The sequence below is a fragment of the Panthera pardus genome, unplaced genomic scaffold, assembly GCF_024362965.1.
Source record: "Panthera pardus isolate Hobbes unplaced genomic scaffold, ASM2436296v1 HiC_scaffold_2, whole genome shotgun sequence".
Taxonomy (NCBI): Eukaryota; Metazoa; Chordata; class Mammalia; order Carnivora; family Felidae; genus Panthera; species Panthera pardus.
In genome coordinates, this window is record NW_026526765.1 from 97,845,597 (window position 1) to 97,873,400 (window position 27,804).

Below are 27,804 nucleotides of genomic sequence, written 5' to 3' on the forward strand. Positions count from 1 at the left end.
TTAATTTACACTGTGTGAATATAATTTAAAATATGAGACACAAAACAATTTTATGTGTAATCCAAACTACATAATTCACATCTACGCTTCTAAACAAACAGAAGCTCACATCTCTGTACTTTTACAGTGTACAAACTGCTTTTATATACATTTTCTCATTTTCTATTCAAGACAGACACGTGAGATAAATATTATTCGTATTTCACAGATGGAAATAGACTTAGACATTATTCAGTCCTTTATCTGCCATATAGTATAGCCCTGAGACTTTAGATTTGCAAAGGGTTTTAATAACATAAATGTCACATATATTTCCATTTTTATCACCATTTTCAAGTCTCCATTTTCTTAACAAAAGAAAGCAATGAAAAAAGTTTTCTACAATCTAATAATAAAAATGGGAAATATTATATACACAGTTGTACTTTACTCAGTGAGTAAAATCTACCACAATTCTACTTTGGGCCTCCTATACTATTACCTATATACAGGGCCCAAGTGCCAGAAACACATGTAAATTTTTGTTTTCTATTTAAGAGAAAATAATGCAGAACACTTCTGTTGCCTTCAAGTCTAATGTACATAAAGAAGTGCTGGGTTGTGTAGGTGGCTAGAAACAATACAGAAAATGACTTTTTGCAGATCCGGAGTTATAGGGCCTCTGACTATCCCAGTTTAGGCCTGTAGGGTCTTGACAACTTGTTTGGTCATATGTCCCATCTTTTGTAATAAATTTATTTTTCTTTCCCCACACTCCTCTTTTCTTCCTAAGTACCCTGTACCATCCAGAGTAGAAATTCCAACAGGGCGTCTTTCTTTCTGAATTATCTTCCCCATTACATACTTTTTTTTCAGAACTTTCTTTTCCTATTTCTAAATCTTGAAGATATTTCTTTATAGTAGATGAGGGGGGAGCTATAGCTGATATTCACTGCCAGGAAAGAGAAAGTCCCAGCAATAATTTCCCAGCAAAAAGCTGAGACAGAAGTTAAATGGAGAGGAAAAGAACAGTGATAACTGGCAGGGCAGGGACATCTGCACTCAGAAAGCTGCACTGCAGTTCTCCAATATTTGAAGTTCTCCTGTTGTTACTACTCTGCCAATTTAAAGAGAAAATTCTGGCTGGTCGTGAGTTCAAAGCAGACCAATATATTTAAAACATTGGTTCAATGAATCACTCTTTTTGATATTATGATTATAATGTTTTTATTGCATTTGAAGACATTTTCAATAAATATCTTGAGTTTGAGGCCTGGGCTAGGCAATCCTTTTGCAATAGAAATCAGATTTCTCTGGCACAACTCCATTGCCAGCAATGGGATTTATCAAAACTATAAATGCCAGCACATGGAATATTTCAATACTGTACTCAATTGCTCATATCTAAATATTTCAGCTATAAAACAAACCAAGTGTAAATGCTTATTATATAGTACAAACCAACAAATTCTTCACAGAAGAAAACAATGAAAGACTAATTTTCTATAACATATCACCTGTTCATTAGTTCTTCAACAATATTACTTAGGATATTTTAGGAATAAAATTTATGCACCACTACCCCTGTTTTCTCAACATTTTCCACCTAGGTTCTAAAGGGCATAAACAAGGATGCTTGTAATCATACTTGTTTTTATAAACTTTCGATGTTTCTCTTGCTGTGTATCTTATAATGATGAATATATGGAGACAAGGACAAATGTACATTTAAAATTACTGGTTATATGAATTTTGCTTATATGGGTCTTATAAATGACAAGATAAAATAACAAAGTCTGATAAACTCAGCCGTGCCCTGTGAACTTTAGTTTGCTCACAGCATAATCTAATTCAGTTACTATTTATTAGTTTTAAAAAAATGTTTTTTAAAAGCTGCAAACCACCCTTTATTACACATTTCTGAATCATGAGGGGGTAAATTGTGATACAGTTCCCTCATGTTAGGGACTCTTTTGGAGGGAAAACTTTTGCAATAAAGTAAGAGTTTCCAAACTCTTTTAAAAAAGCTTGAATTGTGTTCTATGACTGACATTCATTCTACAGTCCCTTTGACCCAAGGGACAGTCGCTGGCACATCTTTTTGAGATTTAGTTTCTGGGAAGTTTTCGGCAAACCTCTCGCGTGCTTTCTCCCAGTTCTTTTTGCTCTTGTTTTGGAGAAGGTGAATGTCTTCAATTGAGGATGGTTTTCCTGTCCCCAAGCCTGCATGTGTTCGCCGAAGCTGAAGCTGGATCTGTTACCAAAAAGTGAGATGACTTACTGTGGAGTCTAAATACACTGAAATCTGCTGTACCTAACGTGGTACTTTAATTCTTTGACTTAGAAAGACTGATGCAAAATAAAAACCTGTCAAATCCATCAAATACATAAAGAGATACATACGTGATTATACATAGAACTTGAACTCATTTTTCTACTATGTCTTGTCTATCAATAATGTCTATGTACTGTCTATCAATAATTACAGCTGTCTCAATACAGAAAATACAGTGCTCCTTAAATAGCCATCACCGAATTTCAATGAGATGCTGCACAATCTGTCATTAATCCCACTCTAGCCAGAAGAAAAGGTAATACTACTATCATCCTAGCCTTACCTAAGAAAGTGAATGGGTAGATTAAACATTAAGAGTCATAAAGAGGGACAAAGAGAGTCATAAAGAGAACCTGACTGTTTATTTTCATGAAAAGAGGGAAAGGACTTATCATTATTTTGAGAACCATTAAAAGCCACCAGTTAGTTACTAAATGCCTACTGTATGTCAAGTACCCCACTTGGGACTTTACCTTCATGACACCTCTTAGAAAACAATCCTTATAATCCCCATTTTTACTGATGAAAACTGAAGTCCAAACTTGCCCTACATCACACAACTAGTAAGTGATAGAGCACCTATTCTAACAAAATAATTCTATTTAGTAGGTTTGACTACAAAACCCATGTTCTTCTCATTGTACCTCAGTAAGAAAGAAAATTCACATTAAACCTCATACTGATGTATCCATTACTTCTTTAGGTACCAGGTAATTATCAAGAAAGTTCTTTTTTTTTTTTTTTTTTTTAATGTTTATTTATTTTTGAGACAGAGATTGAGCATGAATGGGGGAGGGTCAGAGAGAGAGAGGGAGGCACAGAGTCTGAAACAGGCTCCAGGCTCTGGGCTGTCAGCACAGAGCCCGATGCGGGGCTCAAACTCACGGACCGTGAGATCATGACCTGAAGTCAGACGCTTAACCGATTGAACCACCCAGGCGCCCCAAGAAAGTTCTTTAATCATGTTACTTTGTAAGGTTTTTGTAAAAGATAATTTAAATTTCAGGGCCCCTGGGTGGCTCAGTCGGTTAGGCATCCAACTTCGGCTCAGGTCATGATCTCACAGCTTGTGAGTTCGAGCCCCACATCGGGCCCTGTGTGGACAGCTTGGAGCCTGGAGCCCGTTTGAGACTCTGTGTCTCCCTCTCTCTCTGCCCCTCCCCCACTCATGCTCTGTCTCTCTCTCTCTCCCTCAAAAATAAATAAACATTAAAAAAAAGTCTCGGAAAAAAAAAAAAGATAATTTAAACCTCTGATGAACCATGGGGACTGCAGAATTAAACCACTGTACTGTTTTCTAGACATTATTCCCTCTACTGCTTGTTACATGACCTGATTATTTAAATCTAAAACAGATTATCTAATACAGAATCTGCCTGTTTGTAAAGTAACACTGTGATTGTTCCCACACTATTTAGTACCAGACATAGCATGGAAGTCATTAATAACAACTAAAAGACACAGAAGAACCTATGGCTCAGGAAATGACATTTACTATCCCAGCTTTGAGGAAGGAAAAAACTCTAACGGGTTTCCAAAAAACGTTAAAAACAGAACACATACACATATATATATTTGGTAATTGTGAATACCACAAAAACGGTAATCCTGTCTGTGTTTGATATTATATTCCTGAAATGTAAGGCAATGCCTGGCACATAGCAGGAACACAGTAAACATATCTGCTATAAGAATAAAGAATGAAAGAAAACACAAGTCTTACCGGAATTTTCATTCCTCCACCATCCTTCCCTAGGCCCTCTCCCTTCTTCCAACCCATCTTCTCCAACATCTTCCGACCTTTGTTGCTATCAGTAATTTCACTTTAAAGAAAATTAAGATAGTTGTTGATTTCTAAAAGAACATGTAGGTCACGTTTATAATAAACTAATAATAAAAGTAATTGGTGCAAATACTAAAGACAATTGTTTGGCACTACCTAATAAACATACACAAATTCTCCTCCCCGTATTACTTAACAGAAAGTAGTGCACCAAAAAGATATGTACAAGAATGTTTCTGCAGCAAATCTAATAATAACTACAAGTTGAAAACAACTCAGATGTTATCAATGGTAATATGTATAAATTGTGGCATACTCATGTAAGAGAACATTATAGAGCATTGAAAATAAAATATACCTAACAAAATAATGTTGGACAAAAAGAATATAGACACAAAATAAACAGTGAATTACTCATTTAAAATTCAAAAACAAGTGAAATTAATCTGTTCCTGTTGGAAGTCAGGAGAGTGGCTGCCTTTGGAAAGGAAAAAAAACAAATAGCTATCAGGAGGAGGCACTAGGAGGGAAGGTTTCTGGGGGTTACTGATAATTTCCTATTTCTTGATAAATGTGTATTCTGCAATGTGTTAATCTTACAATATATTATTAAAATTGATACTTAATTTGTGTCTTCTTTGGTAAGTTATATATCAATAAAAAGGTAAAAATAAAATGAAATAAAAGCTCTCCTTCATTGTGTGCATTTTGTTTTATGACTTTATTTTATGCTAGTTTAAGGGTATTTTAATTTTATGTTCCGACACATTGTATTTTCAGTACTACAAAATATGTTAAATTAGCTCTTCAATAACAATAAACCAAGCAATGTCAGACCAATGTATTTCATTTTTTATTTCTGCCTTTACTTTAATACAATCTTCATATTTTCCAGCCATTACATCAAAAAATATTAAACTTTAAAATGTGTCATGTTGTTGAGTCTACCTAATTCAGAATGTTATATTCTATCAAATCTGATAGATATAAGATGAAATGTTGTTTTATGTACCATAAAGAAAAAAATTGCTGTCCTATGTAACTAAAACTCTATCCTAGTAGTGTATCTTAGAATTAATAAAATATATTTAATAAAAGTTTATAATTAGCTGCCAGTCCTACCTGAAAGGTTTAAATTCTAACTAAACCCTGCATTTATATTCTCAGGAAAAAAATGTAGCTGATAAAATATTAAAAGCAGAAATATGGTCATATTGTATAGGCCTCAAAATTATATTCTTCATATTATCACTGCTACTTTACCCAAAGAACAGTACTGAATCAAAAAATAAGACAAATAGTATTTCAGGGTCAACAAGAATAAAAGTGGATGAGTACTGAAATAATTATAAAAGATACCAGTCCATACTAATTTCTTACTAGCCCAACCTTCTAGATATCTAGTATATAAAAATATGTTTACTCAAGTGGGTGGCTAAAATGTTAGCTATGTGTATATATGTATGTTTAAGTATGTGTACTTATGTATATGCTAAGCAATTTTCTAGGGAATGAAATTCTAATTAGAGGAATACTCCCACCTTGTTATGAGCCATTCCTTTAAAGGCTACTTATCAGAATATACAACCCTGTAAGTTATATTACCCTACAAATGTGATTATGGTACAAAGAATGTTTCAAGCAATTCAAATGTAGTACTTACGAGTGAACGGATGCAGGAGCATCATCTCTTTGGAAAGTTCCTTCACTTCCAACCTGCTCCCTACGTTTTCCAGCTCTATCTTTATATTTTGGATTCTTCAATGCCTTTTCATCTTCATAGTCTGTATTCTTTATAAACATGAAATATTCATTGAAGAAAATAAAACTGATACATACAAATGTACTATCTGCATATTTGCTTTACCTGGAAATATGGTTCAAAATGGTCTCTATTAAAATAACAAAGCAGGCCATGATATAAATTGATACAATTATGTTAGAGTATGCTATTTTTATTCTATCTCCTTTAAAATGCTTATATTTTGTCCTGTGTCAGGCTCCACACTGGGCATGGAACCTGCTTAAGATTCTCTCTCTTCCTTGCCCTCTGCCCCTCCCCCTCCCTGCTCACGTGTGTGCTCTCTCCCCTCCAAAAAAGTTTGTATTATTTCAAGTTGTAGAACATAAACTGTATGTAGAAGATAATATAAATCATATATAAATCATAAAATGTAATCATAAGAAATAATACAGTGAAAATATTGTATGTCTTGACTTAATACTATGTATTCATAGTCTCATATGAACTGACAGTATTCAAAGAAATATGTAGAACCCCTGGGGTTGGCAAAAATCTTTCTCCTTTTCTCTAAGGAAATCAAAGTTCAAAAGGACCTAAAATAGTGTAGCATTATTCCTTGAAAGGGAAAAATATAAAAAGTGTGGTACTCTTTTACAGTAATAATAGCTTTTTGCTTCAACAGTGTTCCATTTATATGATTAGACAGCTGCTCAAGAAATGTTTACTGAATGGAGACAGCTGGGTGGCTGTCAGTTAAGCAACTGACTCTTGATTTTGGCTTAAGCCTCAGGTCATGATCTCACAGTTGTGAGGTCGAGCCCCACATCGGGCTCTGTGCTGGGCACGGAGTCTGCTTAAGATTCTCTCTCTCCCAGTCTTTCTGCCCCTCCTCCGCTCGCACGCACACATGCTTTCCCTCAGAAAAACAAAAAAAACCCCACAACTAATTCTGTCATTTAGCAGCTGGGTGACCCTTAGCCTAGTTTCCCAAATGTAAACTGGAAATACTAATTACCTTCCTGGTCCACTTATGGGATTAAATGGTAACCGCCCCACCACCTTTTTTTAATTGTTATTGCAATTTAATTAACTATAATAAATTGCACATAAAGTATACAATTAGGTGCTTTTGAGATTTGTATATACCTATGAAACCATCACCACCATCATGATAATAAACAGATCTATCTCCCACAAAAGTATCTTCATCTTTCTTCGTAATCCATCACTGCAGACTCTCCCTGTGCATCCTTCCTCTCTTGTATCCAGGCAACCACTACACATTCTGTCATGATATGTTAATTCGCTCTCCTAGAATTTTATACAAATGGATGTATACAGTATGTACTCTTGTTGTCTGGCTGCTTTCTCTCAGCATAATTATTTCGAGTTTCTTCCATAGTGCAGCCTGTATCAACAGTTCATGCTTTTCTATTGCTAAAGAGTATTTGACCATATACATTTACTACAATTTGTTTATCCATTCATGATGGACACATGAGTCTTTTCCAGTTACTGGTTATGAGAAAAAAAGCTGCTAATACCACAATGAAATACCACTTCACACTAATGAGAATGGGCAATATGCAAAAGACAAAAAATAACAAGTGCTGGTGAGGATGTGGAGAAAAGGGAACCCATGCACTCTTTGTGGGAATGTAAATTAGTACAACCACAGTGGGAAACAGGATGAAGGTTCCTCAAAAAATTAAAAACAGAAATACCACAGGATCCAGGAATTCTACTACTGGATATTTGCCCAAAGAAAATGAAAACAGTACTTCAAGAAGACATATGCACCCCTATGTTTACAGGAGCATTAGTTACAACAGCCAAGATATGGAAGCAGCCCAAGCGTCCATCAATAGATGAATGGATAAAGATGTGGTACACACACACACACACACACACACACACACACACACACAAATATCACTCAGCCATAAAAAAGAATGAGATCTTGCCATTTGTGACAGCATGGATGGGCCTAGAAGTTACTATGCTAAGTGAAATAAGTCAGAGAAAGACAAATGCAATACAATTTCACTTATATATAGACTATTAAAACGCAAACTGACAAAAACCAAAAACTGACTCATAAATATAGAGAATAAGCTGGGGGTTGCCAGAGGGGAGGGGAGGTAAGGGATGCATGAAATAGGTGAAGGCGATTAAGAGGTACAAACTTCCAGTCACAAAATAAATAATCCATGGAGATGAAAAGTACAGAATAGGGAATATGAATATTTTAATAACATTATTTGGGGACCAATGGGAACTCCACTTATGTGGTAAGCGTTATCTATCTATCTATCTACCTACCTATCAATTTATTTTTCAAGTCACTATTCTGTTCCCCTGATCCATTTATCTTTATTCCAATACTGTACTAATTACTGTAGTTTATAATAAGTCTTGAGATCAGGTAGTACCAGTCCTCCAAGAACATCCTTCAAAGGTACCATTTTAATGCATATTTTTTAAAAACCAGAAATGGCTATTCAAATGTTGGATATTATTATCATTTTTCTACTCTAGCCTCAACAGTTGTTGAGGTAAACAGTAACCAACTTACAGAAATCACATAAATCTCAAAATCATTATAAACAGCTCTATTTTTATATATAAAATGGACTAAACATACCTAAAGACATTTTTAACTTAGAACCAGATGAACAATTAATACATGTAACAATATTTAACATCCTTACCTGCAAACCATATTTTACTCGTATTTTCTTTAATTCTTTTCTCCTTTCCAACTCTTTTTCCTCCTTACTTAGTGCTGGACCAACTAAAAGGAAAAAGTGAGTTTCTTTAAAAAAAAAAACTAAACCTGACAGATTTTACATAAAATAGTGTTGTTTAATAATAAAATTAATACTAATCCACCTGCATATCAACTAAAAGTTCAAATAAGCATTAATATAAAAGAATCTTGGGTTGTGGTGATGTCCTTTCAGCATTTTGGTAACTAAATCTACTTGGAAAATAAACCAAAACCCAAAAGTTATAAGAATGTAACAGTATGGACACCAAAAGAAACACTGAGTTTTTTAATATTATCATATTTAATATTATCTTAACTTTTTAATATTATTTTAATAGAATCCTAAATGGAGAAATATTGTTAATTTTCCAAAGGAATACAGGCATGTTCAAATGAAAAATCACTGAACCCAAGATTCATATTATTGTGTAATGTACCATAACTCATTTTCATAATCTAGTATCAGAAAACAGAAAATAGGGGGTCCCTGGGTGACCTTAGATTAGTGGATATTTTTTTAATGTTATTTTGAGAGAGAGAAAGCACATGTGTGCGCATGCATACACACACAAGCGTGCACACATGAGCAGGGGAGGCAGGGAAGGGAAGAAAAAGAGAGAGAATCCCAAGCAGGCTCTGTGCTGTCAGCAGGGCTTGATCTCACTCACCATGAGATCATGACTTGAGCCAAATCAAGAGTCGGACACTTAACTGACTGAGCCACCCAGGTGCCCTTGGATGAGTGGATTTTAAAGCAAGATAGCAACCTCTTACGGCGTTACTATAGAAAATAATGGTATATTGGGGCACCTGGGTGGCTCAGTCGGTTAAGCGTCCGACTTCAGCTCAGGTCACCATCTTGCGGTCCGTGAGTTCAAGCCCTGCGTCGGGCTCTGGGCTGATGGCTGATGGCTCAGAGCCTGGAGCCTGCTTCTGATTCTGTGTTTTCCTCTCTCTCTGTCCCTCCCCCATTCATGCTCTGTCTCTCTCTGTCTCAAAAATAAATAAACATTAAAAAAAAAAAAAAGAAAATAATGGTATATACACAAATGATATATCAACACAAACTGTAAGTAGGAAAGCAAATGTTATCAACCAATAACTCTTAATACCCTGGTCTATTATTTTCTATGTTATTATCTGACAGAGTTTGTGGATAACTTCTTCATATCCCCAAACAGAAGTCAAAAGCAAACCAATCTTTACTATAATTATGTCACAATTCTTTTTTAAATTTTTTTAAATGTTTATTCATTTTTTGATAGACACAGAGTGTGAGTGGGGGAGGGGCAGAGAGAGAGAATGGGGGAGACAGAATCTGAAGCAAGCTCCAGGCTCTGAACTGACAGCACAGAGCCTGATGCGGGGCTCGAACTCACAGACCATGAGATCATGACCTGAGTGGAAGTCAGATGCTTAACTGATTGAGCTACCCAGGCAACCCCACAATTATTCTTTTGAAGGACATTTAGCTATCACTGCAGTGCTGCCTCCAAAGCCTACTAAACTGGATTAGCAAAAATAGCTCATCATTACATGTCAGAAAGCAACCTAATGCTGTAACAGCACAGCTAAATTGCTACACAGAAAAATCAACTAAAATCATAATCTACTAGTCTAGGTTTCAAATTTCAACTATACGTCATTCCTTAGTCTCATGTGATAATATTCACTGAAATCCAAATGTATCTCAATATAGTGTTATATCAAGTAGATATGAAAGTTGGTAGTTGATACATTTTAGAACACTCCAGTGAATTAAGCAAAAAACTTATCATGCTTTCATATAACAATACATTTCACATACCGAAAGATTCATCTTTCTTATCAAGACGAAGGTGAGCTCGAACCTGTCCTGGTTCACAGCCGTCACAGGTATCACTGCCAGGGTGGATGTGAAAGGACAGTACAGTCTCTCCAATTTTCACTTCGTCACCATGCTCAAGTACATAAGGGTCACATTTAGTTTTAGGCTAAAAGAAAAAATTACAAAACAGAAACCCAAGTATTACATGAGATTATTTTATGTCTATGCTAAGTAATGTCTGATTAAAAAAAAATATTTAGGATGGTTCTCACTGAGAAAGACACACATATGCACATACGGCATACATTTCCACAACTTGAGGATGATAGAACTTCCAACTAAAGGAGAAGAAAGCTGAACTGAGCAACTTCTAACTTTTATATTATCAAATCCCCTAATCTCCCTGGCTCCATGCACAATCCTATAGAAATACCCAACCCAAACATCAAACAATCTATTACCAAAACAAATATCCATCACAGTCAAAAAGATAAAATGTTAAGGGGATAAGGGCACATTTCCCTTTTTTCCTCTTATTGTCTCTGATAATTCAGTTTTATTTCATTTTTTATTCTTACAGACTAAAAATTAAGGTATTCCTCACTCCCTTCCATATAGTTTATTACGTGCTAATAAGCACCTTAAAGAGTTCACTGGATAGACACAGCCTCTGTCTTCAAGGAGTTTCCAATTTAGCGGTATTTCCATTAAAATATTTTTTTTAAAAACACCAAAAAAAAAAAGGAGTGCCCCTAAAGTTACTGTAAGAATGTTTACTCTGAATAGCTTTAAAATGCATTTATTTCTAAAATAAGATAAGATATACAATTATGATAAAAGTCAAGAGTTAAGTATCCGCTTATATACATTTTTCAGCTCGTTCTGGGAACCCCCTTCCATGTAATACATTTGGGCTTGAACAGTAATCTGAACCAAATGATAAGTATAATAACTATGGCCTTCAGGAATAAAAATTTCAGTTCGGTTTTTAAAACTGATGTGCAAGTAATTAATAAATATACACTCACCTGAAGAATCTGTTTTCCGTTAACAATTGTACCATTTTGACTACCTTGATCCACAAGGACATAACTTTGTAAGTCATGGTCAAAATAAATTTCTGCATGAAACTTAAAAAAACAAAAAAAACAAAAAAACCCTGAAGTAATTATAAAATTTAATACTTTTTTTTTTAAACCACAGATAATTTCTCTATGATAGGATAAGATAAATTTAAGGCTCTGATAACTTTAGCTATTTAAAAAAAAATTGTTTTTAAATAAGCTCTAGGCCCAATGTGGGGCTCGAACTCACAACCTCGAGATCAAGAGCTGCAAACTCGGGGCGCCTGGGTGGCGCAGTCGGTTAGGCGTCCGACTTAAGCCAGGTCACGATCTCGCGGTCCGTGAGTTCGAGCCCCGCATCGGGCTCTGGGTTGATGGCTCGGAGCCTGGAGCCTGTTTCCGATTCTGTGTCTCCCTCTCTCTCTGCCCCTCCCCCGTTCATGCTCTGTCTCTCTCTGTCCCAAAAATAAAAATAAAAAAGTTGAAAAAAAAAAAAAAAAAAAAAGAGCTGCAAACTCTACCAACTGAGTCAGCTAGGTGCCCCAACTTTTGCTATTTTTCATACTTTTTTTTTCTGAATACAGAAATATTGTAATCCCCCTGGCAGAAATGTGATGACTACAGAAAAAAAGTTCCTTATAATTCCGTCTATCATTGCCATTAATAATTTAGTATGTGTCTTACATTTTCTAGTTTTATAACATAGTTCAGATTATATTACAACAACAATTTGAAATTATTTTTCACCTAATGTAAGTATTGGTATTTATCATTGAAAATTCTTAATATAAAAGTTGATTTAAAATATTCAAGGTGAACTTTTAAAATTTTATTATTTTTTTTAACTTTATTTTTACTTATTTTGAGGGCGATACAGAGCAAGCGAGGGAGGGGCAGAGAGAGAGGAAGCCAGAATCCCAAGCAGGCTCTACGTGGTATCATTACATAGCCTGATGTGAGATCGCGACCTGAGGTGAAATCAAGAGTTGGGTGCTTAACCAACAGAGCCACCCACGCACCCCTGAAGATTTTATTAAAAAAATTTTTTTAATGTTTTTATTTATTTTTAAGACAGAGAGAGAGCATGAGTGGGGATGGGGCAGAGAGAGAGGGAGACACAGAATCGGAAGCAGGCTCCTCCCAAGCTGTGAGCACAGAGCCCAACGCGGGGCTCAAACTCACGAACTGTGAGATCATGACCTGAACTGAAGTCGGATGCTTAACCAACTGAGCCACCCTGGCGCCCCAAAATTTTATTTTTATAAGTAATCTCTACACCCAAGATGGGGCTTAAACTCACAACCCTGAGAGTCACATGCTCTACTAACTGAGCCAGCCAGAAGCCCCTGAAGATGAACTTCTCAGGGAAGTTTTTCCAGATTTTCAATACTCAGGACCAAGCATTCCCTCCTTGCTCCATAGTACTTTCTTTACATGGGGTGCCTGGGTGGCTCGGTTGGTTAAGTGTCTGACTTTGGCTTAGGTCATGATCTCACAGTTCATAGGTTTGAGCCTGCATTGGGACCTGTGCTGACAGCTCAGAGTCTTCAACCTACTTCAGATTCTGTCTCCCTCTTTCTCTGCCCCTCTCCTGCTCATGCTCTCTCTCTCTCTCAAAACAAAAAAAAATTTTTTTAAAGTAAACTCTATCACCAACATGGGACTCAAACTCACGACCTTGAGATCACGAATCACATGCTCTATGGACTGAACCAGCCAGGTGCCCCACCTAGTCTGCCTTTTGAATTTGTTTAAAAAAGAACTTCAAACTTAAATTATTCAAAATTATCTTGTCTTCTGTGATTTTTTCCTTTTTCTAAACTTAGAAGTTCTTCTCCTATCCAGTGGTTAAATATGTGTTTCTATTTTTTCCCCTAATATTAAGTGTGTGGGTTTTTTTAAATTTTTTCATCAACTTGGAAATGTGTGATATATACTGTCAAACTGATTTCACACAGCAAGAAACTATTTACCCCATCACTGAACACCTTAGTTTAAAAGAAAGAAAGAAAAGGCAGAAACGCCACCACACAACTACCTATATTTTAGATAGAGTGGGAGAAGGACTTCTTTGCTATTTAAATCACAGTTTTCTTTGGAGGCAGAAGAATTAAGAGTCATAGTAAAGTAAAAAAGCAAGATAATTTGCTCAGAGTTAAAATTATGAAAATTTCCTCCCTTCTAAATGAGTCAAAACAAAGTAAAAAGAAGTATACTTTTGAACAAATAATGGAAAACAAGTTTCATCCCCACAAGACAAAAATCACATAAAATATATACTTTAAATCCATATTACATTCTACTAAATAGAAACAAAATGGGGATTATGAAAGATCAGAAAAAGAAAAAAGATAACAACCATAAAAGAGAAGCAGAAAACAACAGAAAATACACAAGAAGATAATATCAAGTATACAGAGTCTCAGTAGCAAAACCTTTTGTTTTTCTTCTTGTAACTAAAATTGTAACTCTGTTCTTACTGTTTCATTTGAAAACCCAAGTGTTCTTTTTCCTGAAACCATTACAGGAGCAACCAGGAAGAGTTATAAATGGAGAGCCTTGGGTGGTGGAGGACAGATTGTTCTGGAGTTGTAAAATACTCTGGACTCAAACACAACCGTCTAATAACAGCCTGAATCACAACCGTCTAATAACGTAGCCTGAATCCAGGTCTGATTCATTTTTAAACTACAATCATATCTAGCACATTTATTTCATTTAATAAATGTTTGTTAAATGGGTGTTACTTTAATACTTAAATTAATCCACATTTCTACTCCCGCTCCAACCTGTTAAAAATTAAATATAATTTTGTTTACTCAAATTTTGATAAAACGTTATTTTCTCAAGCAGTGGAATAAACAAATCTAAATTGTTTTCATTACCATCACTACCTAAACTATTAAATTTCTACTAAATGAAAAAGCCCCTAAGTTTTCTGCCATAATGAAGATTCATAAAATCAATATCTATGAAGCTACACATTTGAAAAGCCAAAGAGCTTACCTTACTAACACCAACTTCAGGGATTCGGAGAGTATGCTCCATATCTTTTTCTCTGCAAAGTAAGATGTCTTTAACAATTTTTGAACCATATATAGATTAAGCACTTACAGTTAACAAAGAAACAATTTTTTTAATATTTATTTAGAGAGAGAAAGAGAGAGAGAGAGAGAGAGAGCAAGTGCATGCACGTGAGAAGGGGAGGGGCAGAGAGAGAAGGAGACACAGAAGCTGAATCAGGCTCCAGGCTCTGAGCTGTCAGCACAGAGCCCGACACAGGGATCAAACTCACCAACTGTGAGATCATGACCTGGGCCAAAGTCACATGCTTAACCAACTAAGTCACCCAGGCACCCCAACAATTTTTTTTTTAAGATTTTGTCATTGTTGTTTTAAAATATAATGTTAAAATACAAGCCTTTCTATTATACTAAGTCCAGTTTCCTTAATCCTACTCTAAACTTCCTATTTGAAAGGAAGTTCCAGGATCACTTTTACTTTTTGAAACATCTACCCCAAGTTAATATTAACATCCAGTAGGACGCCTGGGTGGCTCAGTCCGTTAAGCATCTGACTCTTGATATCGGGTCAGTTTACCATCTGATGATTCTGAGATGGAGTCCCACGTGGGGCTCTGCATTGAGTGTGGAGCCTGCTTGGGATTCTCTCTCCTCCTCTCTCCCTGCCCCTCCACCATGCTCATGCACGCACACTCTCAAAACAAAAATTTTTTAAAATAATAATAATAAAACATCCAGTGGGACAACATATCCTATCTACTAGTATCAATCACCTATTCCAAATCTGTTGACTATTTGCCATTTCTATTATTGCATGTAAAAGGACCATACTATTCTCAAGAATTTAAAGTTAAGATACTATATAGAATCTGAATTAAGAATAGATTTTTCTTTCTGGTTGGCAAAAAATGAAATTATCCTACTCATGATTGAAACCTACCTCTCTACCAAGCTGGTTACGAGTCACAAAGAAACAGAGGAGGATTAAATACCAGACAAACACTGGATTTAAGTAAGTACTTTAAACCTAAAAAGTTAAGAAAATGACAAAATCTCTGTGAGAAAACATAAGTATCAACAATATTTTCTGAGTGGAAGAGGGAGGAACATGGATGTCATTAAGTGTCTGCCCGGCAAAAAGTGTTTGCACATTTCAAGGTAACAGCTTGAGTAATGTACAATCCACTGGAATAAGATAAATATACAAACATAGTAACATTAAACATTTTTACCTTCCAATTGTAGCAGGATTAACAGCTGTAATGATAAAAAGCGATCCTGTCTCCAACACTGGTGATCTAATAACAATTACTCTAATACATGGGGGCCAAATTTTTTCCTCATCTGTTAAAGAAAAAAATCGGTAAAGTATTAATCCAACTGCTATGGGAAAAAGTTAGAGATGTCTAATTTCTAGGCAGGAATAAGAAGCATCCATAAAATAAAATGTATTGATCAAAATCTTAATTCTGTTTGAAACAACCTTCTTAAATTCTGTTATATGACATACATAATAAGTAAGGCTTTAACACTTAAGATTTAAAGGGATCAACCTAGGGGCACCTGGGTGGCTCAGTCAGTTAAGAATCGGACTCTTGATTTAGGCTCAGGTCACGATCTTATGAAGGTTTGTGGGTTCAAGTCCTGCATGAGGCTCTCTGCTGTCCTCACAGAGCCTGCTACAGATCCTCTGTCCTCCCTCTCTCTCTGCCCCTCCCCAGCTAGCACTCTCTCAAAACAAAAACAACAACAAATTTCTCCTAAACAAGAATTCTTATATTAACTTAGAAAAACTGAGTCCTCCTTTAAAAAAAAAAAAGGAGGGGGGGTGACTATTTTCAAGAAGAAAATAAGTTCATATGGCCTAATATGAAATCTTGGGTTTTAAAAGTATGCCTTTATGACCTCAAGTTAAAAAATGTAAGACTTACCCTAATACTTACGTAGCTTAATTTATGGACTACATGTTTTTAAAGGCAATTTATTTTTTCCCTTCAATTTCATAAGTGGCCTCCAAAGATCTAGCCCACTCAGACAGACAACACATGTATCTTTAGGGTTAGAATATATGTAACTTGGTTTTGTTCTACTGGTTAAAACCTTAAAGGTCCAAGTATTAGTCATGTATTCAAATCCTTCCCTCTAAAAATAACCAAGTGGTAGCCCACATAATTTTCAACACTATCATTAAAATAATCAGCTTCAAACAGTTTATTTTTTGGCAGTTACTTTACATGCGTTTCTAACATTTTTAACGTCTTGCTCTTTTACAATGACCAAACTGGGTTCTTTATAGAAAATTAAACAATGGTTATTTATTCACCTTCATCCTCAGTATCTTCTGCAGTTACATTGTCCTCACTGGTAATGTCTTCATCATAACTGTCCTCTGTCTGAGAGTCTGTAATTTCACCTTCTTCTGGCTCACTATCAGTCTCCATGATTTTCTCATCTTTAAATGACATTGAATTATAAATGTTTTCATTAAGAGAAGATTCTACAGTCTTTCCACTAACTGGAACAGTGAATTTGGTGGGACTGTTTTTGTAATGAATGTCCATTTTGGCTTTCTTTTTCACATTTGCAAAATCTTCTCCCTCACTGCAGCCTATATGTTCAACACTGGATGCTTTTTGATCTTCTGAATTCAAATCCTGGAAAGAGGTAGGTAGGGAGGTAGGAACAGAGAAAAATGTCTTAAACATGACCATCTTCTAATGTTTAATGCCAAATGTTTTAATGAATTAATGAAGATATACGTACATTATATATGAAATAACAACAGCTCTTACCTATAACCTCCTCTCACGTTCCCTTTCTTGCTTAATGACATTACCATCCATTTATCATCCACATCAAAATTCGTATAGTTATCTTTGACATCCCCTTCACTATTACATGGAATCAATTACCAAGTGCTATGGACTATGTTTATACTTTATCCCAATTCTCTCTCCTTATCATTTGTCCTAGTACAGGCTCTTATCACATATTGCTTAGACCACGCGACAGCCTAGACCACTGCTGTCCAACAAAAATATAATATAAGCCGTGTATATACTTTAAATTTTCCTAGAAACCACAGTAAAAAGGTAAAAGCAGGTGAAATTCATTTTATTATTTTATCTACCTAGTATCTACAAAATCTTATCATTTATTATATATAAATAACATTTTATCACTATAAAATGATTAATGAACGTGAGCACACTCAAGTAGGAGAGTTGGGGAGTGGCATAAAGAGAGGGAGACACAGAATCTGAGGCAGGTTCCAGGCTCTGAGCTGTCAGCACAGAGCCCAAATTGGGGCTTGAACTCCCGAGCTGTGAGATCATGACCTGAGCCGAAGTTGGAGACTTAACTGACTGAGACACCCAAGCGCCCCTAGTATCACAAGCATTTTTAAAGTTCCCCTCTGTCTTTATATATTACCATTTTAAGACCTAAAGAATGTTTTTTCAATTAAACATACTATCATTTTCTTAACCAGGATCTTGCAGGCCATATGAACTCTTCATTTTCTTCTGTTCTTAAAAATATTGCTATATAGGGGCACTTGGGTGGCTCAGTCAGTTAAGCATCCAACTCCTGGTTTCGGCTCAGGTCACGACCTCACGGTTTTGTGAATTTGAGCGCTGCATCGGGCTCTGCATGGACAGTATGGAGCCTGCTTGGGATTCTCTCTCTCTCTCTCTCTCTCTCTCTCTCTGCTCCTCTCCTGTTCATGCTGTCTCTGTCTCTCTCAAAATAAATAGACTTAAAAAAAATATACTGCTATATAACAAAGTATTTTTCTTTCTTTGGATTTTGAAAATTACTAGAAATGAGATTTTCCAGTTAAAGAATATGAACATTTTTATGGTGATTGATACAAAGGGCCCATCTACTTTCCCCAAACACACCAATTTCCACTTCTAATAAATATGTAACTACCCTGTATTTGCTAGCAACTGATTTAATGTTTGCTAACATAATAGGTAAGAAATAGCTCAACATGATTAAGAAGCTGAACTTTTATCTACACCTACATACAATCTGTGCTTTTCTTTTATTATTGTAAATTGTGCAATTACACAATTGACTGAGGGTCTGACTGCTCTTCTTCCAAATTATGTAACACATGAATATTTTAACTGCCCTAAATCTACCTCCTTCAAACTTTAAGAAATTCCTTCTATTTGTAGTGACTGAGAATTTGTGAAAAAGTACATGTTCGCCCCCATGTGAATGCTCCTTGGTTGATAAGATTCTGATATCTTGTTATCTTCATATGCTTGAAATATAGTTACTGAATTATGATTTTCAGTTTCATCAAAAACTTTGACAGAATTACATCATTATATAAAATTTTAAAATTATGGGGGCGCCTGGGTGGCTCAGTCAGTTAAACGGTCGACTTCGGCTCAGGTCATGATCTCGCGGTCTGTGAGTTCGAGCCCCGCGTTGGGCTCTGTGCTGACAGCTCAGAGCCTGGAGCCTGTTTCAGATTCTGTGTCTCCCTCTCTCTGACCCTCCCCCGTTCATGCTCTGTCTCTCTCTGTCTCAAAAATAAATAAATGTTAAAAAAAAAAAAAAAATTTAAATTATGAAGACATTACCTTTTCCTCATTTGTTATAGAAGAATCTGGATCCTTTCTTTTCTTCTTCAATTTTTTATCCTTATTTTGTTTTGTGCCACAAGTCTGATAAGGTTGCAAATCAACTCGAGAATGAAATTGGTATCGACCACTTTCCACATCACAGTAGTAATAAATTCCGGTGGAAGGATCATAATATAGTTGATTTTCCTTTCAAAGACAAGAAAACAGTAAGTTCTAATCAGGTAAGATGAAATAAAATTTAAAAATAAACAACATAAACCAAATACATTCAAAAATAGTAAAGGTTTCTTTTTTTTAATAAATGTTTCTAGTATTTTCTGAAGATAATGAGTAAAGATGACAGAAAGGAAAATGCTCATAATTTTCCAAAATACTTTGCCATGCAATATTTGCAGTGATTTTCTTAGTATGAAAAACGAATACATTTAAATATTAAACTGAATCTCATGAAACTGGCAATATTTGACCATTTTCACATTTACAAAAACAGGAATTTCATATGGTTCAACTTAATACATTAATGAAAAATGACAGCAAAAAAACCTTTCAGAAGTCATGAAAACTAACGCATGCATCAAAAACAGCTGACCATAAAAGCAATTCCAGACTTATTATCCTTATGATTACCCAATAATGGTTTGGTAGTATAAAACCTCCAACCATTCTCTCAATGTCATAAAACAAATATCTGCCTTTTAGTGTTCACGACTAAAAGCTCTGAAGAAAAACTGAAATTAAAATTAAGCTCTGGGGTGCCTGGGTGGCTCAGTCAGTTGAACATCCAACTCTTGATTTCAGCTCAGGTAATAATCCCAGGGTTGTGGGATCTATTCTGTCTCTGTCCTTCTCCCCAGCTTGTGCTTGCTTGCTCTCTCTCTCTCTCTCTCTCTCACAAAACAAAACAAACCCTCAAACTTACAAAAATTAAGCTCATAAATACAACATAATAGTTTATATAAAGAAAGTGATAAATAACTGTCTTTACTAATTCTACCGTAAGTAATTAAGTAAAAGAGCTATGCAAAAATGAATTTTGGCAAATTATGGATAAAAACCACAATGATTAATTTATATAATCATCTATATTTATTAGATACTGGCCCATATTTTATAATCAAGATTTAATGGAACAATCTATGTTTTATTTACATCATAAACCTATATAAATCAGAGTTGGAAACATCTTACAATATACTAAGGTTAACCAACTAAACCTGCCTGGAAAAGACTATTTTCTAAGAGTTGATATTACTGCAATTTATTGTGTTTAATTCACTTTGCGGATCTCTTACAAAAATACTGAGAATTCTCACTATCTTTCCTGAAACTAAAAAACTGAATGGAAGTGATGATAAAACTTTTATAACTCAAACCTATTTAATCTCGTGTCTTTCAGTCCAGAACACATTTTCAAAAATAGAAGAAAAATGAAAATTAAAATAAAAAAATAAAATGAAAACTGGCACAATAAAAAGGGCAAAACAATGATGTCCCTAATTTACTAAAACACAACCTACACAATGTTACACATAACCACTTATAGAAGAGATGTAGGAGGAAAGAGACAGAAAGGAAGGTAGACGAATGATGAAGACTAACATCATATACGTACAAACTCTGTATTCTCCTCAAAACCAAATAAATATTTAACAGCTACTCTCTTTGGTAATAAAAAACATTAATTTTTTGGGTATTAATTAGCATTGTCAATTAGCATACCTCTGTGGAAGAAAACCCTTTCTTCATAAGGGATTTACAAAGAAAACCAAGAGCAAACTGACAAGCTAATGAAATCTTTCATCTATTTAGTATTATCATTATGTTCCTTCAATTAGCTAACAACAATAATTCCAGTGATTGGAATGGTGAACATCTGCTCCACTTTGGGGTACCACATTCTATAATTCCTGAGGAGATCACATGCCTAAGCCACTGAGGTTGAGGTATATACATATGTAAGTGCCATCATCATTTTCATCAAATCCTAAATGAAATCCCATTTCAAGTACCAGACGGCAACAGCCATAATACTGAATTATAAATCATGAACTTTGTTTTCTCATTCTGTCCTGGTCAGTGGTCCATTACACGCATAACATGTCTGATTCCATACTAAATCCCTAGTTCTGTTAACATTGATTTTTAAACCAAGTGAAATGCTGGGGCACCTGCGTGGCTCCATCAGTTAAGTGTCTGGCTACTGATTTCATCTTAGGTCATGATCTCACAGTTCATGGGATCAAGCCCCATGTCAGGCTCTGTGCTGACAATGTGGAGCCTGCTTAGGATTCTCTCTCTCTCCTTCTCTCTTTGCCCCTCCCCTGCTCATGCTCTCTCTCTCTCAGAAATAAACTTAAAAAAATAAAAATGAAAAAATAAAAAGAAATGCTTGAAAGCCAAACAAGTTTTAAACTAATAATAAACATGCTACTGAGAATTCCAGAAAAAGACTCCCTTTGGGGCTCAAACGGATTAAGTATTTGAAACAACTCTAAAGTATCTCAGGCCAAGCCTAGCATTAACAATGTCACTTCCTTATCAATTCTATGAAAAAATATTAGTTTAGGTTTTTAAACACTGTACAACAATATAGTTAACTGTTTTTATTAATACTCTAAAATCGCTTCTTGGCCTTTTGGCTAAGATCAAGTGTATTGACACGCTAACATCTCTGCATGTTACTTGACATATATAAAAGGTTATTAGACCTTTCGGAAATATTAATCTATAATAACCACAATTAACTTATTTAGTTAAGAACATAGAAATGTAGCATCATAAGCTATTCTACAACTCTTTATTCATGTCAAATAGCCTTGAATCAAATAGTTTTGAATTTAAACACAGCCTCTTGCTTTTCTTAATTCTTGTTTAAGGTTGAATACTTGGTATCGAGCAGCAAGGACACAACCATACAACACTAAACGGTCGGAGATACTTACAGAATCATAATAGAAGCCGGTGCTGTGATCAAAATACAGTCCGGTGTTCTCATCATAGCTAAATCCAGTCTGAGACACTGCAGCTTCTGCTGCAGCTCTCAAACTTTCAGCTAAAGAAGAACCTTCTAAGGATGTATCTTCTGTTGCTAATACGGACGCTGGCTCCTAGGTAAGATACATTCATGTCAAGTAAGACCAATACTTCCTTGTGTCAATTTAGAAGTTGGCAGAATTAAAAAAAAAAATAGACTTAAAGCAATTTTAAATAATAAGACTTCAATTTCTGCAATAGAAAGAAATGGCTATCAATTACAGTGTGGTCCAGTGTAAAAAATATTACTAGTGTTTTAGTTAATTCAATTTTGATCCAGTTTTGAAGATATTAGAAGTGAGTGAGTGACCATTACTCAAAAATATTGCCTGATACTACAAGGTAATAATCTACAAAATATAGACTCTGATATATTCTTTAAGAATATCTTCGGATCCTGGGATCCTGATTGAAAGTGAAGAAACAAATTTCTATGACACTCAGGCAATAGTGGGAAGATATTTGACATTAAATAAGAATTAAAATAATTTTAGTATGGGGGTGCCTGGCTGGCTTAGTTGGTGGAGCATGTGACTATTGATCTCGGGGTTGTGAGTTTAAGCCCCACACTGGGTGGCAAGATCACTTAAAAAATACAATCTTAAAAAAAAATTTTTAGTGTGAACAAGATATTGTGGCTATTGCCCAAAATTTTTTGGTTGGGTCAAAATATAGTGATAAATTTTCTTTTAGCTTATGTGTATCACAAATTTTTAGAACACAATAGAGTAGAAAAACAATTATATATATTAACAAGTTCCAATTTTTGTTTCCCAAAAACTGTTAGTATTCACTGCATAACTATGCATAGAATGTTTGTAACTCTAATATATGTCATAAGGGACAAAAGAAGTCTATTTTTCTATATAATAACAACAGAGAAAGATATGTTTGGGGCATCAACAGTTTTTTTTTTTTTTCTTTTCTAAGTTTTATTTACTTAAGTAGTCTCTACACCCAACATGAGACTCAAACTCACAGCCAACTGAGACAGCCAGATGCCCCATCAACAGTTTCACACTAAACGTTACCTGTGAATTTGAGGCAAAATGGTCTTCCGTACATTTAACATGTTCTGTTATATCAGTACCAGCGTAAGCATCATTTTCTACTTGTGACTGGTCTTCAGAATTAAAAGTAGAAGCTTCGATATCCTGATCTTGGTGAACTGAGAGTTCAGTCACCTTATTTGGAAGACTAACATCCTTATAGTATGTCTGATAATAATAATCTGTAGCAAAAACAAATTAGGTTATATCATATTATAAAAACATATATAAAAGAAGTTAATTCCAAACCACTGGCACTGAACACAAAACAGCACACAAGGCAAACATAATGTATTTTTATAACTGTATACAATTTAACAGATTAAAATGAATAGTGCAGATAAATCTGCAGAAGTAGGTATCTTTGATTGTAACATCACCTTCAGTACCCCTGCTGTCAAACTAAAAAGGAAAAAAAGTGGTAGATTTGGATTTTTCCATAGCAAGAGTAAAAAAAGAAAAAACGTATATAGGTCGTGTTCTGTCAAAAGAAATGAGCTTCTCATCATGTACAACCTTAATATAGTTGCCTATCAAATGATCATGGGATAAAGATCAAGCTGATTTTTTTTGGTCAAGTTTCTCTCATGATGCTGACTTAAAAAAAAAAAAAACATATATATATATGTGTGTGTGTGTGTGATCATGTTATATATGTTATATATCATATATATATATGTGATCATATTATATATGATATATATATATCATGCATATATGTAATGTTAATTCTACTGCTGTGTTTAACAATTTAGTCAAATCACATACTGAATTTAAAAAAAGCAAAACTTAATGCAAAGATCATTTCTTGTGATCCGTATTTATTAAAACTCAGTTGCTCAGTTATTTTGCCTCACAATGTCATTGATGAGGTCATAGCTGTGAGCTCATCACTCTCACGAGAGCCTAAGAGAATGGCACTGAACACAACACTAAGTGGAATGCAACAACAAGAAAACACATGTGCCTGGTCACAAGGAAGGCCAGATACGAGTAGATGGTTCACAGCATGGCAAACATTACTCAGTTAATGTGCCACTGAAAACATATTAGCAATACTACATATTTACAGGAATGACATTTCTATTTTCCCACCAGAGCAGCATATAGATTACCTGAAAACACCAAATCATATGGAGAGAAGTCAATGTAACAGTTCTCATGTTTATTTAGATATCTGTCTATTTTAAGTTTAAAGAAAACTCTGCCTTAGCAGGATGTGAATGTAACAGCATTAAGATAATTTCATTATAAGTTGAATACCTGAGATTGACCAAGGAGGGTGGTTCTCCGTTTGTACTTCTACATCAGACTTTTTATTATCCTCGTTTCTCTCACAATGGAGTATTTTACTGAGCTCTTCTACCTAAAAGAAAACAAGACTTAAGGAAAATAAATCGTATAGCAACCTAATAATATACACACCATGCTCCTGAAATTATAATAATCGTATTTCTTGGTAAAAGTTTTAGAGAAGTACCAAAGCTTCTAGTCCCCTTTTCATAAAAATAAAAAATGCTATAACTGACTTTCTTTCACCTTTCACATTTGCATAGGGAAATGTTTTCTTTTTTTAGGTTTTTAAAATTTTTTTTATTTAAGTAATCTTTATACCCAATATGGGGCTTGAACTCACAACTCCGAGACCAAGAGTCACAAGTTCTTCCGACTGAGCCAGCCAGGCAGTCCAGAGATGTTTTTATTCTTATAATCTCTTGCCAAATCTCAAAATATTTCCTCCAAAAATCAGATGAATTAAATTAACAGGACTTTTCAAAAAGGATCCCTTATTTCTAACAATACAAATGTTTTTATACTAAAATTTTAATCAGTTCTCCCTAAAGAATTAATTTTAAAAAAACATTAATTCTTACTCATCAGATGAAGCTATCTAGCATTATTCAGTGTCCTCCACCTGGAATTAACTATTCACCTAAATATATTAATACTCATATGCTTTAATGCACTTTTTTTCTTTAAACAGCAGACATGTTCTTTAAACAGTCTGTTCTTTAAACAGTCTCATGACTAAGTAACTGCAGCAAAAGGGAATGGAGGTGTGCCTCAGAGGGCTATCTATCCTCCCTGTGCCTCACTGAATGCCAAGGTCAGAGCAGCAGTATGGAAACACCCATAAGCAGATGACAAGCAATCCCATAAATACATCTCATTTGGGAAATATCTCAGTGTGAGACAACGTCTATTATAGGCATAAAACTAAAAAACAAAAAGAAAAAATGAAAAAGTTAAATATTTAATGACACATAAAGCTTAAAAGGCGAAAGGTGGTAATCTGATTACACAAAGATTATCTAGCCACCTCATTAGTTATCAGATCCTATTAGTACCACCCAGTGGAACTAGAGTGAACCAAACAAGGCACCAAGACCACAAAATTTAAGGAGGCACTCATTCTCAGCTTCACAGAAGTAGAGGGTCTGTACCAGACAATGAGTACTCCTTAAATTTTTTGCCCTGGGTTACTGATTGCCTTGCCCCAGTCCTGGCTCTGGCTACTACCACTATTACTAGATAATTTATTTAGTATTTGCTACATCCTTGGCCCTGAACTTGGTACTCTGGATAACCTCTCATTAATTCTTCCAAAAACCTTACAAAATAGTGACCCTAACCACCATTTTGCACGAGAAATCTGAACAAAGTAATTTGCACAAAGTTCTTCTGACTCCCAAACCTGTATTATGTTTATCAGTTCACCCTCAATTCTCAAGCCACTCCAAATAAAATACTAGTGATTTGGGATGACAGTTAACATTGAAACCATACCCACCACCAGGGGAGGCTCACTGGGAGGAGGGTAAAGAGGAGTTACTATCAACAGTAGACTCAAGGTTTTTTATGCATTCCAATTTTCATGTTAAGACCACCATATCAAATTAATACTAGTAACAAAATGCTGGCTCTTCGAAGACTGAAAAATGTTCTTTTAGATCTCTGTAACAAGCAGTACTTTAACAATTTATAAGTATAAAAGGTTTTTTTTTTTAAGGCTGTCATATTTTGCTCCCCTTCCCTCATATTTTAACCATTTGAGTAATCTCCTAGCACAGTCCTTATGCACTCATGTTAAGTGTTCAAGAACTAGTTAGTTACTGAGCAAACAAATATATTTTCTATAACGTCCTATCAACAACCTATACAACGGACACACAAGTCACTGCATCTCGGCAGTTATTTTCACAGATCATTTGATAACAAAGCATAACAAAGTTTGCTGCCATTTCATGTAGAGCCTTTATGTGCAGTTTTGGGAAATGTACCAGTATATCACAAAGAACTAGACAATTTAACTGACATTAATAATTAAAGGAAAATAATTTGCTGGGAGAGTGTAACTGCCCAACAAATCAAGCTGAGGAAAAAAAAATATGCTCGTTTTTAAAAGTGAGAAAAAAAGAAGTGTGACTGCTTAAATATTTATGCTTACCCCATTTTATGGAAATGAAGTCAGCTGGTTAAAGTCTCTAACAAAGACAGTTTGGGCCTCCCTACTTTCACCAGAAAACTCAAGATGGTAAATGCCCAGAATAACAACCTGGCAAATATATAGCGTTCAACAGTGTGTAAAACTCTAAAACCATTTACTCACACTTAATTTGCTTGTGTGGTACTAACATTCTCATTTTACGGCCAACCGAGGCTCAACATCAGTTCACACCAAGTGAGTGATAAATGGGACCCTACTTCAAAGCCAGAGCTTTAACAAACTCAAAAACGATCTAGAAAAAATAGTATAAATGTTCCTAACGCCAAGGGAACGTTACAAATGAGAACCAAAACTAAGGTAATGAAGTTCACTTCCCACCATCAGCTCACGCACTTGTCTAAATCGAGGAACCCAAACTCTTAGGCTAGTTCCAAAAGTACTTGGATTTGTAACAGCACCGAACTTTTATTTCAGATAACTCTATAAAGCAGTTCTGGGCCCCTGCCAGGCAGCCCTTCCAAGGCTATCAAAGGCTCCGGAGGCATCGCCTTGGGTGGAATGGGGCACGAGGCTGGAAGCGGACCGCGCACCTGGGTGCGGAGCTCCTGGTTGTTGCTCTCCGCGCTCTGGTACAGCCGCTCCGTGTGATGCAGCAGCTTCTCGATCTCCCGCACCTGCCGCTTGCAGCTCCGCAACTCGCATTCCAACTTCTCCACCTTCCGCCTCAGCTGGGCCAGTTCAGGCTCGGGGGAGGGTGGTGACGACGGCGACAGCGAAGGCGACGCAGCCTCGGAGGCCATGGAGTCTTGCGCAAGGCGGCCCGCGGGCGTGGAGGGACTGCGCTCACGCTGAGGTGGTCGCCGGCGGGACCAAAAGCCATGAGAGCCCGCGGGCAACCGAAGTTGGCCTCAGACCGGCCGGGCCCGATCGGCCCCTGGCCATGACACCTTAAAGCTCCTTGCCAGTAGCCTAGAAAGACTGCGGGCAATAAGCAAGGGGACAGAGGATGAGCCCGGCCCAATCCGCCAGACTTTGAAACGGGGAAACTTTATTGGCAGCTACCTTCCCCACAACCGAAAAAGCTGAAAAAAACGTTGGAGAAATGGTCGGCCACAAGAGCAGTGGCCAGAAACTCGGAAGCTTCCTGGGCCGAGCCGGAAACGCTGGT

The 27,804-nt window shown here is 35.8% G+C and overlaps 1 protein-coding gene across 1 annotated transcript; it reads right to left on the bottom strand.

Annotated features, from left to right (window-relative positions):
- AGGF1 (angiogenic factor with G-patch and FHA domains 1) lies at window positions 1-27,804 on the bottom strand. Its single transcript, XM_019462960.2, has 14 exons — window positions 27,227-27,804; window positions 24,452-24,554; window positions 23,171-23,370; window positions 22,049-22,213; window positions 19,104-19,292; window positions 16,829-17,159; window positions 15,738-15,849; window positions 14,489-14,540; window positions 11,447-11,548; window positions 10,419-10,584; window positions 8,553-8,635; window positions 5,761-5,888; window positions 4,038-4,137; window positions 1-2,233 (listed from the first exon to the last, which is right to left on the bottom strand). The coding sequence occupies exons 1-14, from the start codon at window positions 27,434-27,436 to the stop codon at window positions 2,033-2,035; spliced, it is 2,142 nt and encodes a 713-aa protein (XP_019318505.1). The 5' UTR covers window positions 27,437-27,804; the 3' UTR covers window positions 1-2,032.

What these genes read in the sequence shown, in the direction of transcription:
- AGGF1 (XM_019462960.2), bottom strand. Translation starts at nt 27,436, where the DNA reads ATGGCCTCCGAGGCTGCGTCGCCTTCGCTGTCGCCGTCGTCACCACCC. An exon ending in ATTTTGCCTCAAATTCACAG is followed by an intron (nt 22,214 to 23,170) that starts GTAACGTTTAGT and finishes TATCTTACCTAG; the next exon opens with GAGCCAGCGTCCGTATTAGC. An exon ending in AATCCTGCTACAATTGGAAG is followed by an intron (nt 14,541 to 15,737) that starts GTAAAAATGTTT and finishes CTTACTTTGCAG; the next exon opens with AGAAAAAGATATGGAGCATA.